Below are 17,674 nucleotides of genomic sequence, written 5' to 3' on the forward strand. Positions count from 1 at the left end.
CCTATCCTAGAACTCTGATCACTCACAAATTTTTGCTTTTGATTGTACCCCACATTGTTCCCAGGGTTTCTTCATTTTTCTTTATTCTTTTCTCTTATTTTTCCTCAAACAAAGTGGTGTCCAAGGATTTGTCTTCAATTTCGCTGATCCTGTCTTTCATTGTTTCAACCTTGCTCCTCAAACCTTCTGTGGCACTGTCCATTTCTGAAATCTTGTTGTTTATCTTTTGTATTGCTAATTTCTGTTTTTGTATGATTTCTAGTTTTATGTTTATTTTGAAATTTTGTTCCTGTATTATTTTCCTGAATTCTTCCATTGTTTTGTCTGTCTTTTCCATGATTTTGCCTGTAGTTTCCATGATTTTGTCTATTTTTTCCTTATTTTTGTCTACATTTTACTTTATCTTAATATTAGAGTTCTGAGTTCTCTATCAGGTAGCTCCAGTGCCTTTTCTTCTACAGGAAGGTCATCTGGTGTTTTATTTTTGATGCTTACTGGAACCATCCTGTCCTATTTGTTATATGTTTTGATATTGTCTGCTGTCTTCAGTACATTCAGGAATTATTTTCTTCATTTATTAATTGTATGTTTGGTTGTTTTGTCCTGATTTTTTGTTTTATTTGGTTATGTCTGGGCAGGCAGCCTGGGCATTCTTTGTTGTTTGCTTGTCTGTGGACATGATACTTCTCACCACCTTGTCCAGGCAGGCAGGGCCAATTGCTCACCTATGGTGCAGCAAGGTAGTTCCAGTGGAGGGGGAGGGTCTGGCATGGGTGGTTTGTGGCACATACTGAGGCCAGCAGGGTGGGCACGGGGGGAAGTGCAGGGTGGGGTCTGGTGGTCTGTGCCTGTGCTGCTCAGCACACAGTACATATAGGCAGGTGGGAAGGTGGAGGATGTGATGTATGGATCCAAGTTGGTGTGGGAAAGAAGAGAAAGAAGAAAGAAAAACAGAAGCAAAAAAAAGGTGCTGAGGAAGCCTGCCATTGGAGTGGTGCAGACCTGGCAAAACCTTGTGCTGGTGGCTTTCTAGATGAGTGGTGCTGCATAGCCTGTCAAGAAGGAGCAGAGATGGCACATGGTGCTAGTTGTTCAGGAGAGGGTAAGGAAGGAAGGTAGAGAGAGACAAGAAACCAAGAAAAGAAAAAAAGTGCCCTAAGGGAGCCCAGTGGCATGGCTGTACAGGCCAGGGAAGGGGCTCTCTAGCAGAGCAGTGCTGCACAGCTCCAGCTGGTTGGGAAAAAGGAAAGGAAGGAAGGTAGAGAGAGACAAGAAACCAAGGTGGGGGGAAAACGCCCCGAGGGAGCCCACTGGCATGGCAGCACCAACTGGGGAAGCATCTCCCTAGTTGAGTGGTGCTGCACAGCCTATTAAGAAGGAGCAGAGATGGCACATGGCACCAGGTGTTCGGGAGAAAGGAAAGGAAGGAAGGTAGAGAGAGTCAAGAAAATGAGAAAAGAAGAAAAAAACTGCCCCAAGGGAGCCTACTGGCGTGGTAGAGCCAACCATGGAAGGGGCTTCCCAGCCTAGCGGCACTGCACACCCCTTCAGGAAGGAGCGGAGATGGCACACAGCATCAGGTGTTCAGGAGAAAGAAAAGGAAATGAGAGAGAGAGAAGAAACCAAAAGAAGGCAAAACAACAACAGCAACAAAAAAATGGCACTGAAAGAGCCGGCCTGTGGGAGCAGAGTGAATCCAAGCAGCAAAGATCCAGCATCTCCTAGGCTGAGAGACCGTAAGCAAGCTGCGGAGGCCTCACAGAGGGATGAAGGGTGGGGGATGGGAAAGCGTGTATCCCTGGTTACCAGGTGCTCTGTTTCCTGCTGAGAGCTCCATGAAGCTGGCTTCCCATAATTCCCGTCCACTCTTCTTGGTGGCTGAGAGGTCCAAGATGGCGTATCTGTGCTATGTTAGCTGATAGGGGACCTCCACTCTGTAGTTCTCCTCATTTTCTGTTCTCTGTCAGTTTCTTATTCCATTTGGTGCTTGGTTGAGTTCTTTATCCCTTCATTTGACACTTAGGGTTCCAGGATTGACGTCTGTATCTATTTTACTTAGTGTTTTCAGTCTTTGATATGGAAGGACAGCATGGTGCTTCTGTCTCTAGGACCATGTTGGCTCCGCCTGGTGAGACTTACTTTTAATTGTATTTCATTTCCACTCAACTCTTCATGCTGTCAGCTATAAATTACTCTGCAATGATCAGTTTTGCCATAAGAAGTGCCTAGCACTGCTTTGAAAAAAAGTATTTTAATGACTCATGATCAAAGTCAATATTTAAACTCAAAATTCTCCAGAATAAATTCATTCTTTTTCCCCCCAAACTGGTTCTTCTTGTCACACGCTCCATTTCTATTTATAGTGCCACAATACGACCCAAGCGGCCTCTCTGACTTCAGTTTCTTCTTTTCTGATCCATTTTACTCACTTGCTACTAGACTTATCTTACTCCAGTATTGTTTTCCTAACCTAATTTTCATGCACAGTATTCCTTTATATCTTTCACTTACCCATAGAAGCAATCTATGTCTTGGAACTAATTATCTCTACAAGCCTAGCCCACTCTCCTCTGTAATCCTACTTCCCAGCACCAGCTCCCTGGTCTAGCCAGTATTATCTCCTCACGTCCCTTTTCTCTCCTTGCTGCCTCCCAATCATTTATGTTCATTCTTGCCTCCATTCTTGGCTTTAGTTTCTTGGCCCAGAATGCTTTCCCCCACTCATATCTATTTATCCAAATATTAATACCACCCTACCCTACTTGGTCATCATTCACCCGTCAGTTTGTCATACTGTGTTGGCTTCCATGTTTCTGTGATGCTAGAAGTTATGCCAGGAAGGTCACCCATGGTGGACAGGTTTCATTGGAGCTTCCAGGCTAAGACAGACTAGGAAGAAAGGCACGGTGATCTATTTCTGAAAATTAGCCAGTGAAGACCTTATGTATCACAACAGAACACTGTCCGACTTGCTTGCTTTGGACATGTCATCAGAAGGGATCACTCTAGAGGAGGACATTATGTTTGGTGAAGCAGAGGGCCAATAAGGCACAGGAGACCCTTGGTGAGATAGATTGGCACAAAAGCCACAATGATGGACTTGAACATGCTGGAGATTGTGAGGATGATGTAGGACTGGACAACATTTTGTTCTGTTGTACATAAGGTCACCATAACTTGGAATCGACTTGATAGCAATTAACAACTCTGCTTGGCTTGGGTTAAGTTCATAAAATTCCCTTTGATTCCTTTATAATTCCCATTTGAATGACTATGTCATACATTTTGACATTCATACACATACTGTCATGAACTATTGTCCTAATGTTCCTGGAGAGGAAGGAACATTACTGCTTCAGTGTACCCAGCATGGTACTAAGCAAACTACGAAACTCAGTGACTACTTACAGATTTAGATAATTTCAGTATTGATAGGGAGATTGAAATTTAAAGCCTAAATATTAGAGAACCTACTTCGGAATATCAAGAATCAAGAACCAAAATTAATACCCTTAACCAGCTAGGTTAAATCATGTGTAGTTCTTTATGAATCTGAATAGCAGAGAATGAAGCTATTCTAAAGCTAATTCTACAGAGGAGAAATAGCAATTAAAATTATCTTGAATCAATATTGCATGTAGGCTAGATGAAGGCAGAAAAGGTAAGATGCAGATTAAAAACAAACAAACAAACCCATTGCTGTCGAGTTGATTCCAACTCATAGCAACCCTGTAGGACAGAGTAGAACTGCCTCAAAGAGTTTCCAAGGAGCACCTGGTGGATTCGAACTGTCGACCTTTTAGTTAGCAGCTGTAGCTCTTAACCACTACACCACCAGGGTTTCCAAGATAGCTCTTATATTAAAGCAGTAGATTTGTTTAGAAATCATTTTATTCAACTAGACATCTGTTAATTATTTCCTCTGGGTAGAATAAGTTAATTTTTTTATTTTTAAAACTTTTTCATTAGTTTTTCTAACAGTGGTCTCATATAGTATTTGTCCTTTTGTGATTGACATATTTCACTCAGCATAATGCCCTCCGGATTCATCCATGTTGTGAGATGTTTTATAGATTCATCATTGTTCATTATCATTGCATAGTATTCCATTGTGTGTATGTACCAGTTTATCCATTCATCTGTTGGTGGGTAATTAGGTTGTTTCTATCCTTTTGCTATTGTGAATAATGCTGCAATGAACGTGGGTGTGTATATGTCCATTCGTGTGACAGGATATATTGCTAGGAGTGGGATTGATGGATCATGTAGTATTTGTATACTATTTGTAGGATTTTAAGGAAGCACCACATCGTTTTCCAAAATGGTTGTACCGTTTTGCATTCCCACCAGCACTGCATAAGAGTTCCAATTTCCTCACAGCCTCTCTAACATTTACTATTTTCTGTTTTGTTTTTTTAGTTGTGCCAGTAATGTCGGGATGAGATGGTATCTCATTGTGGTTTTGATTTGCATTTCTCTAATGGCTAGTGATCTGGAGCATTTCCTCATGTGTCTGTTAGCCAGCTGAATGTCTTCTGTGGTGAAGTGTCTGTTAATATCCTTTGCTGATTTTTCAATTGGATTGTTTGTCTTTTTGTTGTAGAGGTGTTGGATTTTCCTGTAGATTTTAGAGATTAGACCTTTGTCGGATTTGTCATAGCCAAATTTTTTTTCCCAGTCTGTAGATTCTCTTTTTACTCTTTTGGTGAAGCCTTTTGATGAGCATTTAAGTGTTTAATTTTTAGAAGATCTTAGTTATTTTCTAGCTTATGGGAATAACTTTATTTAACAAACATGCCTTAGCAAGAATGGATCTGGGGTATTGTTTTCTACTAATCAGCTCTCTGGAAGCTTCAGAATAAATGTTTTGTAGTGGCTTTATAAAAAAAAAAACTTTTTAATTTAAACAAGAAGGGCTTTTCAGATCAGATAGGATATAAAGAGAGCACTATAGGTGATAAGAAGTCCCAGTGGCGCAGTAGTTAAGAGCTTGGCTACTAATCAAAGGTTGACAAGTTTGAATCCACCAGCTGCTCCTTGGAAATCCTATGGTTCTACTCTGTCCTATAGGGTAGCTATACATCAGAATAAGCTCAGTGGCAAAGGGTTTGGTTTTGGATGAGAAAAACTATTTTTACACTAGTGGATCTTTGTGGAACTCTTTAAGCTTATTGGGTAGTATGAAAACAGAAAATTACGTGTTGTATTTTTTAATTTAGCCTCCACTTGAAATTATAACTGAAGTCAGAAATTACAGGTCCCGAGTGGCAGCTTAATAAAAAATCTTGAAAGAATGGCAAGAATGTCATCACAGAAACTTGGAGAGGATTGTCAGCTCCTCATTTCATCTCATTAAATAAATAAGGAAACAGTTTGCAAATATCTATAAACCAGATGCCAAAACATTAAGTTAAATCTCTACTTATTTTGTACTTTGCCATCAATTTTGGTCAGTAGGTAAGTTGGTTTATAAGTAGACTTGGTAAGTAGGGTAAGGAGCTTTCCCATAATATTGAGAGATCTGTTATAGTAGTTCCAGGGATTGTTTATTTCTATATTTGAGACACAAGAAATCATATTTGCTAGAATATCCCTTATTAGAAAATTGTCTGTCACTGATGGTTGTAACCTTGTGTGATACAGGAGGTTGATTCTACCTTTAAACTTGGGAGGGATGCCTGTCACATAGATGTTCAAAATTTATAACCATTTATTGAGAAAACAATGAATTTAATTAATACTTAATAATGCATTATAACCTCACTGATCTGACCTGGCTCTAATTAACTCAACCAAGATAAAAGAATTACGCATATTTCCTTAAAATTCAGACTATAGGAAAAGTATTTCTCATTGTAAAATATATGTTTATAATTAAAACAAAGTGATCTTAATAGATTAACTTTTAAAACAAATGCATTTATCTGGATTTGCCACAATAGTAGAGAGCTAGATATTCCACCTACAACGAGTGTCATGGATTGACTTATGTCCCCCAAAAAATGTGTGTATCAATTTGGCCGGGCCATGAGTCCTGATATTCTGTGGTTTTCCTATAAATTGTAAATCCTGCCTCTATGATGTTAATGAGGGAGGATGGGCAGCAGTTGTGTTAGTAAGGCAGGACTCAGTCTACAGGATTGGACTGTATCCTGAGGCAATGTCTTGAGATATAAAAGACAGAAGTGAGCAGTGAGACAGGGGGACCTCATACCATCAAGAAAGCAGCGCCGGGAGCAGAGTGCGTCCTTTGGACTGGGGTCCCTGCGCAGAGAAGCTCCTAGTCCAGGGGAACACCGAAGAGAAGAAGGCCGACGGAGAGAGAAAGACTTCCCCTGGAGCTGACACCCTGAATTTGGACTTTTAGCTTACTTTGACTGTGAGGAAATAAACTTCTCTTCATTAAAACCATCCACTTGTGGTATTTCTGTTATAGCAGCACTAGATGACTAAGATAACGAGTAACAATCAATCTGTATAAATTTAGCACCTCCAGTTAACAAAGAAAATGTAACTCTATCTAACCTGTCATACCATATATATTCTTTAAAAATAAGCCCTTACCCTATATATTAATGAAATCCTTTTCATTCAAAGCTATCTGAAAAATATTTCTTATCATATGTAGGAAAGAGAGTGAGAATAAAAGTTAGAGATAACAAATTTAAAAATATTCAAAGGAATAGTTGGAAGAATAACACTCATCCCATCTTCAAAAGAAAAAAGAACATAAACCAAGTAGGAAGAGAATACAACACATGTTTGTCAACAATAGTCATAACTGACATCAAATTCTCTAGGCACTAGGATAAAAAAGAAATCATGTGGCATGCCTTTGAAACAAAATGGGAATATTCTAAAAGACTTTTAGAAAGGCACCTTAAGTCAGACAGCTTCTATCTTAATCATTCTGAGTTCTTCAGGGATGATGTAAAAGCACTCATAGGCTCTGATCTGGCATGGAGCTTTGGAGAAATGCTTCAATGTATTAAAAATCAACCTTTAGTTTTTGCATTAAGGTTCTCCTTGGTGTTTTTCAGGAACTTATTTTGCAAGGCATTGTTTCAGTTGGCAGTTCCACAGTTTATAGCCATAGAAAGGGTTGTACTACTTTACTCTGAAGGAAAGTTAAGTTGCAATGTAACCAATGTTGGGTTAGTATATGATTTATAAAATTCTTAGTAGTTTCAATTACATAGAATACTTTATACTCAATATTTGCCCCGAATCAGTATACATTAATGTTTTACAATATCTTGTATCTAAATTTGAAAAAGTAGCAATGAGAGGATGAATAAAAACTCTTACCACTTGGTAATACCATGACTGGCTCTGTAAACCTTTGTTCATCTGTTGAAGGGAGGTTTAGGGAGATGATTAACACCATTCCCAGACTAGTTCCAACAAACAGACAAGGGGAGATGGTAGAGTCATTCTTCCGTGAAAAAGACTCCATGAAGTATAGGGCTGTAATTGCTTCTTTAGAATCTTTATCAATACTGGAGATGCTAGAGCTTCTAGAACGATTATAAGAATTTTCTCGGATTTCTATGGAAATTTAAAAAATAAAAATTAAGTGTTAGTGTATTTCCAGGACAAGTAAGTTAAATACATGAAAACCACAATTATGAAGGGGAAGTAGAATTTCATTCTTTGTTAACTGATCTGAAAGGCAGCTTATCCAGTTCATTAGCTTATTTTGAAGTTGGAGAGACTGAAGTCCAGAAGTGTAAATCACAAACTTTGGCAGAGCTGGGACTAGAACTTGAGTATCCTGAGTTCCAGTTCATTTTTTTTTTTCTACATTACTTCACAAATTTGTTGAAATTCTCTAATCTGGGGGTGGGGGGTGGGAACACATTTGGTCTAAATAGTTAAGTTTACAAGAATTTCTGGTACCGTTTCAATTATGTTTTCCTCCTATCTCTTAATTGCTAGGTGTATTCCTAATGATTTATTGGCAATTCCTACTTATTGACAACATTGTGGCTACTGACCTGAAGGGAACTGTGTAGAAAACAAATTTTCTGTGTCTAACACATTCTCCTAACTTTCACAATTTTTGGTTTTGCCACATCTAGGGTAATTACCGTTATAAAAATTGAACTATTCATCAAGGCCAAACAACAAATGGTGGCAACTAGTTTCAAGCTGCCTATCATAAATCCAAATTCGGACCTAATTTTGCCCAGGGTCAGATAAGGAGCTGTGGATGATGCCATCCTGTTGACAGTAGTAATCTTTCCGAGAGGGCCTCAGTCCAATTATAGAAAACAGGATGGTTTCATGTTCTTCTGCTCATCAATACTTGCACATGGTCACATTCCAACCATTATAAACTCACCACTTCGTTTAAATGATATCATTAAGGTTGTACTGTTCTAATAACGGGGCACTGGTGGCACAGTGGTTAAGAGCTCGACTGCTAACCAAAAGATCGGCAGTTCGAATCCACCAGACACTCCTTGGAAACCTTATGGAGCAGTTCTTCACTGTCCAATAGGGTTGCTATGAGTCAGAATCGACTCGATGGCAACAGGTTTCACGGTTCTCATAAGCACTCCAGGCTACAAATTCCTCATGGTCTTCTTTCTACTTCCTTCACTACCCTTTCCCTCTTATTAGGTACATGTGTCTCATAATTATTTTTATAAAAGGGGACTAAATATATGTTCTCCAGACTATATATAGTTCCTCAAACAAAATACAGTATTCCTTATTCTCCCCTTCTACCTCTCATCAAATTTACAAAAATAACTGTCATAGGATTTAGAGACGGGTGGGAGCATGTAGATCATTTATATATTTTACATATTTGGAGATTTTCCCAGAGTCCAGCACAAATTTGAGGCAGAACTATCTAAAACTAAAAATTTCCAACTCTTAATCCAGTGATTAGTTGTACTACTTTGGTAACCCTTACATGTTGCCTCTTTTATAGCATTTCTAGTTAATATATGTCTCCAAAATTTTTCCATATACGTTCATGTTTGATACAGACACCTATGAGATAGAGAACATCATCTGCATGTGATTCCAATAAACTAAGTTGCATTAGGACAAGATTTAGTATGGCACAATATGAAAGAAACAAATAGAAACAGTTAAATTTTATTTTAAAGTTTTAAAGAACAACATAATTCTTTATCACAAAATGTTTGAGGGATAGCAAATGTGGAATTACTTTATAGCAACCATAGCAAATATTCATAAAATTAATTTTTCCTGTCTCTCCAAAGTTCATTGTCAACAAGACAGTAGCAGCAAAGTTACAAGATTCTCTTTTCTTTCTCCCTCAAAATTTCTGTCCTCTGGCTCCTGACTTTACTCTTGCTCCCATGCTCATTCTGTAAATTAGCAAATAATCCTTCCTTTTTAGAACATATGAAAATGAAGACAACAAACTTTAGAATTTAATATCTTGTGTTTTATCCTGGTCATATTCATTTGACAGTTGAGGAAATTAAGGTTGCAAGACATTAAATATCTATCTACATATAGCTAGAAAGAGACACTAAGTCTTTACCATTGAGATTAAAAGTAACTCAATTATTACTGGGAGGATAGAGAAAAGAGTAAGGCACAGATTTCTCATTGCACAGAAGGAAGGGAGTCTAATTATAAGCAGAGCCATTCTAGTATTGGAGATGAGAAAGGAATTGTAGCGAGGAATGGATTTAGAGCCATGGTGTAGCTCCACCAAGCTCTCAGTTATTCACTACCTAGAGTTGACTGTGGAGTCCCTGGATGATGAAAACGATGAAAAGGTTGGAAGTGTGAGTCCAGCCAGAGACATCTCAGAAGAAAGACCTGGTGATCTACATCTGAAAAGCAGCCATTGGAAACCCTATAGAACACATTTCTACTCTGACACACAGGGTCTTCATGAGTAAGAACTGATGCGATGGCAACTGGTTTTTGGTTAGAGTTGGTGTAGTTTTTAACATCTGCTATATGTGACCTCCATCCTTTGTCCCCCAGTTTTCATTAGCATGATAAATCAAATTTTAACTGTACCACAAAAATTGATATGTTTAATATACCTTCTGCTGTAACTGGTAAAGAAATTTCCATGCAAGCAGCTGATTGTGCCTTTCGAAATGGTGGTCTTCCACCCCAGCGATTTATTTTTGTAACATCAGCACTAGAAAGACGTTTTCCAGAACCGCAACTCTGAGAGGTTGGACTTGTGCAGTGTCCATTTACATGGTCTATAACAAAAGGAGGAAGGCAACATGAATATCATAATTAAATCTTAATATAAGGAAATCCAAGTGTGTAGATTAATAAATGAAAAAGAGCAAACTTTTTTAAAAAAGAAACATATGAAGATGGTTAAGTCCTTGTTATTTTATGATTTCGTAGTTAGTCAAATTCTTCATAAGGTACTTATTAACTATAATATTTATTTTTATAATATGTCTCCTTAACATAATTTAAATTTTACTCTATACCCCCTTTTATATTCTACCATTTAATGGCAATAGGGAATAGGTTGAAGTATTAAATTTTCTTTTACATATTTTAAATACATGCCAACTAATATAAGTTTTGGAAGTACTTCAAGTGCTTGGAGTTAAAAATATAGAATGGAAGCATCTTGCTATGCAGTTGAGAATGGTAGTTAAGACTACTGGCTCTGGAGCCACACTGCCTGGGCTCAAAACCCAGTTCTGCCACTTAGTTGTACAAAGTTACTGGAAGTCTTCATGCCTTAGTATCCTCTGGTGTAAAATAGGATTATTAGTACCTACCTCATGAAATTTATTGTGATAATACATGGCAAGTACATAGAGGACTTCCAGTAAGTCTGAACAAATACTAATTATTATTATCACTTCTGTTCCAGGGTATTAAACCTGGTCATGTCTAAAGCAATGGTACTGTTTATTTAGAGCTTGTGAGTCAAGCCTTGTTTTGATATAACTTAAAAGCTTGGAAGTAATTGCACTAAAAATATGCCTTTTTCTTCTTTTTAAAAAATTTTCCAAAATGTTTTTTTCAATGATGAAAACATGTAACCCATCTATCCTTATTTTACACTGGCATAGATACATTAATCAATAATAATAAATCCGGTTACTATCAAGTCGATTCCAACTCATAGCGACCCTATAGGACAGAGCAGAACTGGGGTTTCCAAGGAGCAGCTGGTGGATTTGAACTGGTGACGTTTTGGTTAGCAGCCAAATGCTTAACCACTGTGCCACCAGGGCCCCCATTAATCAATAGCCTTGATTATACACATGGTTTTCAAAAGAAGTTTTACCAAAATGTTATTATAAGGAAGTTTTAGTATTTTTAACTTTTATTGTGGTGGAATATATATAACAAAACATTTTCCGATTCAACCATTTTTTATGCATACAATTCAGTGACATTAATTATGTTCACCATGTTATAAAACCATCACCACTATCTGTTTCCAAATTTTTTCATCACGCTTAAGCAATACCTTCCCATTGTCCTTTCCAGCCCACCCCTGGTAACCACTAATAAACTTTGATCTCTATGCATTTGCCTATTCTAGATATTCATATAAGTGAGATCATACAATATTTGTTCCTGTTGTATTTGACTTAGTTCATTCAGCATATCTCCAAGATTCATCCATTTTGTAGCATTTATTAGATCTTCATTTCTCTTTATGGCTGAATAATAGTCCATTGTATGTGTACACCATATTTTGTTTATCAATTCATCTGTTGTTTGATACTTGGGTTTCCACCTTTTCACTACTGTGAATAACGCTGCAATGAACGTTGTTGTTAGGTGCCGTTGAGTCGCTTCCAACTCATAGCAACCGTATGTACAATAGAATGAAACACTACCCGATTCGGTGCCATCCTCATGATAATTGTTATGCTTGAGCCCATTGCTGCAGCCACTGTGCCAGTCCATCTTGCTGCGGGTTGTCTTGGTTATCTAGTGCTGCTATAACAGAAATACCACAAGTGGATGACTTTAACGAACAGATGTTTATTCTCTCACAGTCTAGTAGACTAGAAGTCCAAATTCAGGCACCAACTCTGGGGGAAGTCTTTCTCTCTCTGTTGACTCTGGAGGAAGGTCCTTGTCATCAATCTTCCTGTGATCTAGGAGCTTCTTTGTGCAGGAACTTCTGGTCCAAAGGGCGCGCTCTGCTCCCGTCACTGCTTTCTTGGTAGTATGAGGTCCCCATGTCTCTCTGCTTGCTTCTCTCTTTTATCTCTCAAAAGATATTGACTTAAGACATAATCTAATCTTGTAGATTGAGTCCTGCCTCATTAACATAACTGCTACTAATCCCATCTCATCAACATCATAGAGATAGGATTTATAACACATAGGAAATCACATCAGATGACAAAATGGTGGACAATCATACAATACTGGGAATCATGGCCTAGCCAAATTGATACACATATTTTTGGTGGACACAATTCAGTACAAGACAAAGGTCTTCCTCTTTTTTGCTGACCTCACCTTTAGCAAGTATGATGTCCTTCTCCAGTGACTGATCTCTCCTGATAATATGTCCAAAGCATATGAAACAAAGTCTTGCCATCCTTGCTTCTAAGGAGCTTCTGGCTGTACTTCTTCCAAGACAGATTTGTTCATTCTTTTGGCAGTCAGTAGCATATTTAGAATCTTCACCAACACCATAATTCAAAGGCATCAATTCTTCTTTGGTCTTCCTTATTCATTGTCCACCTTTTTCATGCATACGAGGCAACCGAAAACACCATGGCTTAGGTCAGGTGCACCTTAGTCTGTCAAGTGACGTCTTTGCTTTTTGACACTTGAAAGAGGTCTTTTGCAGCAGATTTGCCCAATGCAATGGGTCGTTTGATTTCTTGACTTGAACATTAGTGTACTTGAACAGTAGTGTATCTGTTTGAGTCCCTGCTTTCAGTTCTTTTGGGTATATACCAATTATTGGGTCATATGGTAATTTTATGTTTAACTTTTAGAGAAACTGCCACGCAGTTTTCTACAGTGACTGCGTCATTTTATAATCTCATCAGCCATGGATGAGGATTCCAATTTGTCCACGTTTTTGACAACACTTGTTATTTTTTATTTTTTTCTGGTAGTAGTCATCCCAGTGTGAGTGAAGTGGCATGCTATCATGGTTTTGATCTGCATTTCCCTAATGATAATGGGAGCCCTGGTGGCGCAGTGGTTAAGAGCTCGGCTGCTGGAAATCCTATGGGGCAGTTCTACTCTGTCCTATAGGCTTGCTATAAGTAGGAATTGACTCGATGGCAACGGCTTTTTGTTCAATGTCTAATAATGTTGAGCATCTATTCATGTGCTTATTGGACATTGTATATCTTCTTTAGAGAAATGGCTATTCAAGTTCTTTGCCCATTTTTTAAGTTGGACTGTTTGTCTTTTTGTTGTTGAGTTATAGTTCTTTGGTTCCCAAATATTTTCTCCCATTTTGTAGGTTGTCTCTTCACTTTCTTAATAAAGTCCCTTTAATGCACAAAGTTTTTAAGTTTGATGAAGTCCAATTTATCTATTTTTTTTTGTTGCTTATGCTTTTACTGTCAAATCTAAGAATCCATTGTAAAAAACTAGCATTACTCAATCTTTTGTTCTAAGAATGTTATGGTTTTAGTTCTTACATTTGTTGTTGGTGTGTGCTGTTGAGTCTCTTCTGACCCACAGAGAACCTATGTGACAAAGTAAACTGCCCCATAGGGTTTCCTAAGCTGAAATCTTTACAGGAGCAGATCTCCAAGTATTTTCTTCCACGGAGCCGCTGAGTTGGTTTGAACTGCTGACCTTTTGGTTAGCAGCCAAGCACTTAACTGTTGAGACATTATTCCTAGGTATTTTATTATTTTAGATGCTATTGTAAATGGAATAATTTTCTTAATTTTCTCTTCAGCTTGTTCATTGTTGGTTCATAGAAACTCAACTGATTTTTGTGTGCTGACCTTGTATCTTGCCACTTTGCTGAATTCATTTATTTGTGCTAGTAGCTTTCTTATGGATTCTTTGGGATTTTCTCTATATAACACCATATTATCTGTGAATAGGGATAGTTTTATTTCTTCCTTAGTGGTTTGGATGCTCATATTTCTTTTTCTTGTGTAGTCACTCCGGCTAGGACTTCCAGTAAAATATGGAATATCAGTGGTGAGAGAGGGCATCCTTGTCTTGTTCCTAATCCAAAGGCGAACGCTCTCAGTCTTTCTCCACTGAATATGATGTTAGCTGAGAGTTTTTCATAAATGCCCTTTATCATATTGAAGAATTTCCCTTCTATTCCTAATTTGTTGAGTGTTTTTGTCATGAAAGGGTGTTGGATTTTGTCAAATGCCTCTTTTTCATCAATTGAGATGATAATGTGGTTCTTTTCCTTTGTTCTATTAATGTTGTCTATTCCATTGAATAATTTTTTAATGTTGACCCATATTTGTACTTCTGGAATAAATCCAAGTTCGTCATAGTATATAATTCTTTTAATATGGTTGGATTTGGTTTGCTAGTATTTTTGCATCTACATCATATAGAATATTGGTCAGTAATTTTCTTGTGATTTTTTGTCTGGCTTTCATATCAGGTAATGCTAGCCTCATAGAATGAGTTAGGAAGTGTTCCTTCCTCTTCTATTTTTTTGAAGAGTTTAAGAAGAATTGGTATAAATTCTTTAAATGTTTAGTAAAATTTTCCAGTGAAGCCATCTGGTTCGGGACTTTTTTCCACTGAGGGGTTTTTGATTACCAATTCAATCTCTTAACTTATTATGGGTCTGTTGAGATTTTCTATTTCTTCTTGAGTCAATGTAGTAGTTTATGTGCTTCTAGGAATTTGTCCATTGATTCTAAGTTACCTAATTTGTTGGTGTATAATTGTTCACATTATTCTCTTATGATTATTTTCATTTCTTGTCTTAGGCTAGATTCTCTAGAGAAGCAAAACCAGTAAAGCATATAAATATCTATATAAAGAGATTTATATCTAGGAAATGGCTTATGTGGTTTTGGAGGCTGGAACATCCCAAATCTGTAGGTCAGGCTAGTGGCTTCTGCTGATTTACGTAGTCACAGGGGCTGGTGAACCCAAGGTCAGCAGGTCAGACAGCAAGGCTCTTGCTCACAGGCTGCGAAGACCAACAAATTCCAAGATTGGCAGCCAAGATCAGCAGGCGAGATTGCAGGTAAGCTGCTAGCTCAAGTCCCAAGAGCCAGAGGTCAGAAGAACAGGAACCAGCTGCAGGATCCAGAGCAAGCAAAAGCCCCTGAACCTTGCCAGAGAGTCCACTTCTATTTGATGTAGGCCACACCACCCAAGGAAATGCCTTTTCAACTGATTGGCTACTCACAGCAGATTGCATCACGGAGGTGATCACATTATATCAAATCTCATCATGGAAGTGATCATATCATCATATGACTGCCAAACTACATCATAACTGCCAAACTACTGAGAATCATGGCCCAGCCAAGTTGACACACAACCTTAATGATCATATTTCTGCAGGATGGGTTGTAAAGTCCCTCATTTTCATTTCTTGATTTTAGCTATTTGTATCTGCTCTCTATACAGTGGAAATATGCACAATTCTTTTATACTGGTTAGAGCCAGATCAGTGAGGTCATAATGAATTATTAAGTATTAATTAAATGCATTGTTTTACTCAATAAATGATTATAAATTTTGAACACCTAATATGTGACAGGTATTCCTCACAAGTTTAAAGGTAAAATCAATCTCCTGTGTCACACAAGTTTACAACCGTAAGTGAAATGTTCTTTCACTATCTTCTAGTTTGGATTATTTCTGAGGAGAAGTTTGCTATTATTCTTATATTTCTTCCTCTATGTAATATATCCTTTTTCCTCTGGCTGTTTACAAGATTTTCTTTATCATTGCTTTTAAGAAATTTGATTATGATGTGCTTTGGTGTAATTTTCTTCATGATTCTTGTGCTTGGAGTTCTTGAGCTTCTTATATCTGTGGATTTATTGTGTTCATCAGATTAAGAAAACTTTTGGCAATTACTTACTCAAACTTTTAATTTTCTGCTGCATCCTTTCTGTTCTCTTCTTCAGCAACTCTTATTGCATGTGTATTAGGCAGCTTGAAGTTGTCCAATAGGTCACTCATTTTCTGTTTACTCTTTGGTCTTTTTTCTCTTTGTTTCATTTTGGATAGAACATCTTTTAGTTCAGTAATCTTTCCTTCCATAGTGTCAATTCTGCTGTTAATTCCATCTGGTGTACTTTTTTTCTCTAAAAGTTTCATTTGGGTATTCTTTATATCTTCCATGTCTCTTAACATGTTTGTGCTTTTCTCCACTTCCTTGAATATATGGAGTATATTTATAATAGCTGTGTTAATGTCCTTGTCTACTAATTCTATCATATGTATAATTTCTGGGTCAATTCTTATTGATTGATTTTTCTCTTCATGATGAGTTTATTTTCCTGCTTTACATGGTATCTTTGCTTGGGTCCCAGACATTGTGAATTGTATATTATTAGGTGTTAATTTGTTGTCTATTTCTTTAAGTATTCTTCAGCTTTTTTTGGGGGGCACAATAATGTTTTTTAGAAGCAATATTTTTTTAAAATAATTATAGATCCACAACAAATTGCAAAAAAAAAAAGTTTGCAGGTAGGTTCTATGTACTCGTCACCTAGTTTCCCCACTAGTATTATCTTGCATAACTATAGTTAAATATCAAAGTTAAGAAATTGGCATTGGTACAATTCACAGGGCTTACTCAGATTTCATCAGCTTTACAGGCATTCATTTGTGTAAGTGCATGTATAGCTACAGGCAATTGTATAACATATGTAGATCTGTGTAACCACCACCACTATCAGGATTGAGAAATGTTCTATCACCACAAGACACTCCTGTGCTAGCCTTTATAGCCACATTAACCCTTCCCTCCCCCATCCTTAACTCTTGGCAGTTGCTAATTGATTCTCCATTTCTATAATTTTATTATTTTATATTGCTATATAAATGGAATAATACAGTATGTAGCCTTTCAAGGTTGGATTTTTTTCACTCAGCTCAGTTCCCTTGATATCCACCCAAGTGGTCATATGTATCAAAAATTCGTTCCTTTTTACTGCTGAGTAGTATTTCATGTTATGATGTACCACATCTTGTTTAACCATTGAAATGGTGAAGAACATCTGGGTTGTCTCTAGTTTTTGGCTATTACAAATAAAGCTGCTATGAACACCCTTGTACAGATTTTTGTGTGAAGGTAAGTTCATTTCTGTAGGATAAATACCCAGCATTGGAATTGTTAGGTGTATGTTTAACTTTATAAGAAAATGCCAATATGTTTTCCAGAGTGGCTGTACCACTTTGCATTCCCACCACCAAAATGTGAGAATTCCAGCTGATCTGTAGCCTCCTCACCATCACGTACTATTGCCAGTATTTTTTATTTTAGCTATTCTAATAGGTAAGCGGTAGTATTCTGTTGTTTTAATGCTCATTCTGGCTAATTACTAATGATGTTGAACATCTTTTCCTGTTCTTGTCATCTGTATATCATCTTTGGTAAAGAGTCTGCTCAAGTATTGTGCTCATTATTTTAAATAAATGTTTTATTTTGGAATAATTTTAGATTTACAGAAAAGTTGCCAAGATAATACAGAAATTTTCCATAACCCCCCTCTGCCATTTCCCCCTATTATTTACATTTTGATCA

The 17,674-nt window shown here is 37.3% G+C and overlaps 1 protein-coding gene across 2 annotated transcripts in view; it reads right to left on the bottom strand.

Annotated features, from left to right (window-relative positions):
* STXBP5L (syntaxin binding protein 5L) overlaps window positions 1–17,674 on the bottom strand; it is a 399,309-nt gene that overhangs the window by 52,538 nt on the left and 329,097 nt on the right. For both annotated transcript variants that reach the window (XM_004373644.3, XM_004373645.2), the window contains 2 exons: window positions 10,044–10,211; window positions 7,309–7,548 (listed from right to left, as the gene is read on the bottom strand). In XM_004373644.3, the coding sequence (XP_004373701.1) occupies window positions 7,309–7,548; window positions 10,044–10,211 (408 nt within the window). The remainder of the gene's footprint in view (window positions 1–7,308; window positions 7,549–10,043; window positions 10,212–17,674) is intronic.

The sequence above is a fragment of the Trichechus manatus genome, unplaced genomic scaffold (genome assembly GCF_000243295.1).
Source record: "Trichechus manatus latirostris isolate Lorelei unplaced genomic scaffold, TriManLat1.0 scaffold00026, whole genome shotgun sequence".
Taxonomy (NCBI): domain Eukaryota; kingdom Metazoa; phylum Chordata; class Mammalia; order Sirenia; family Trichechidae; genus Trichechus; species Trichechus manatus.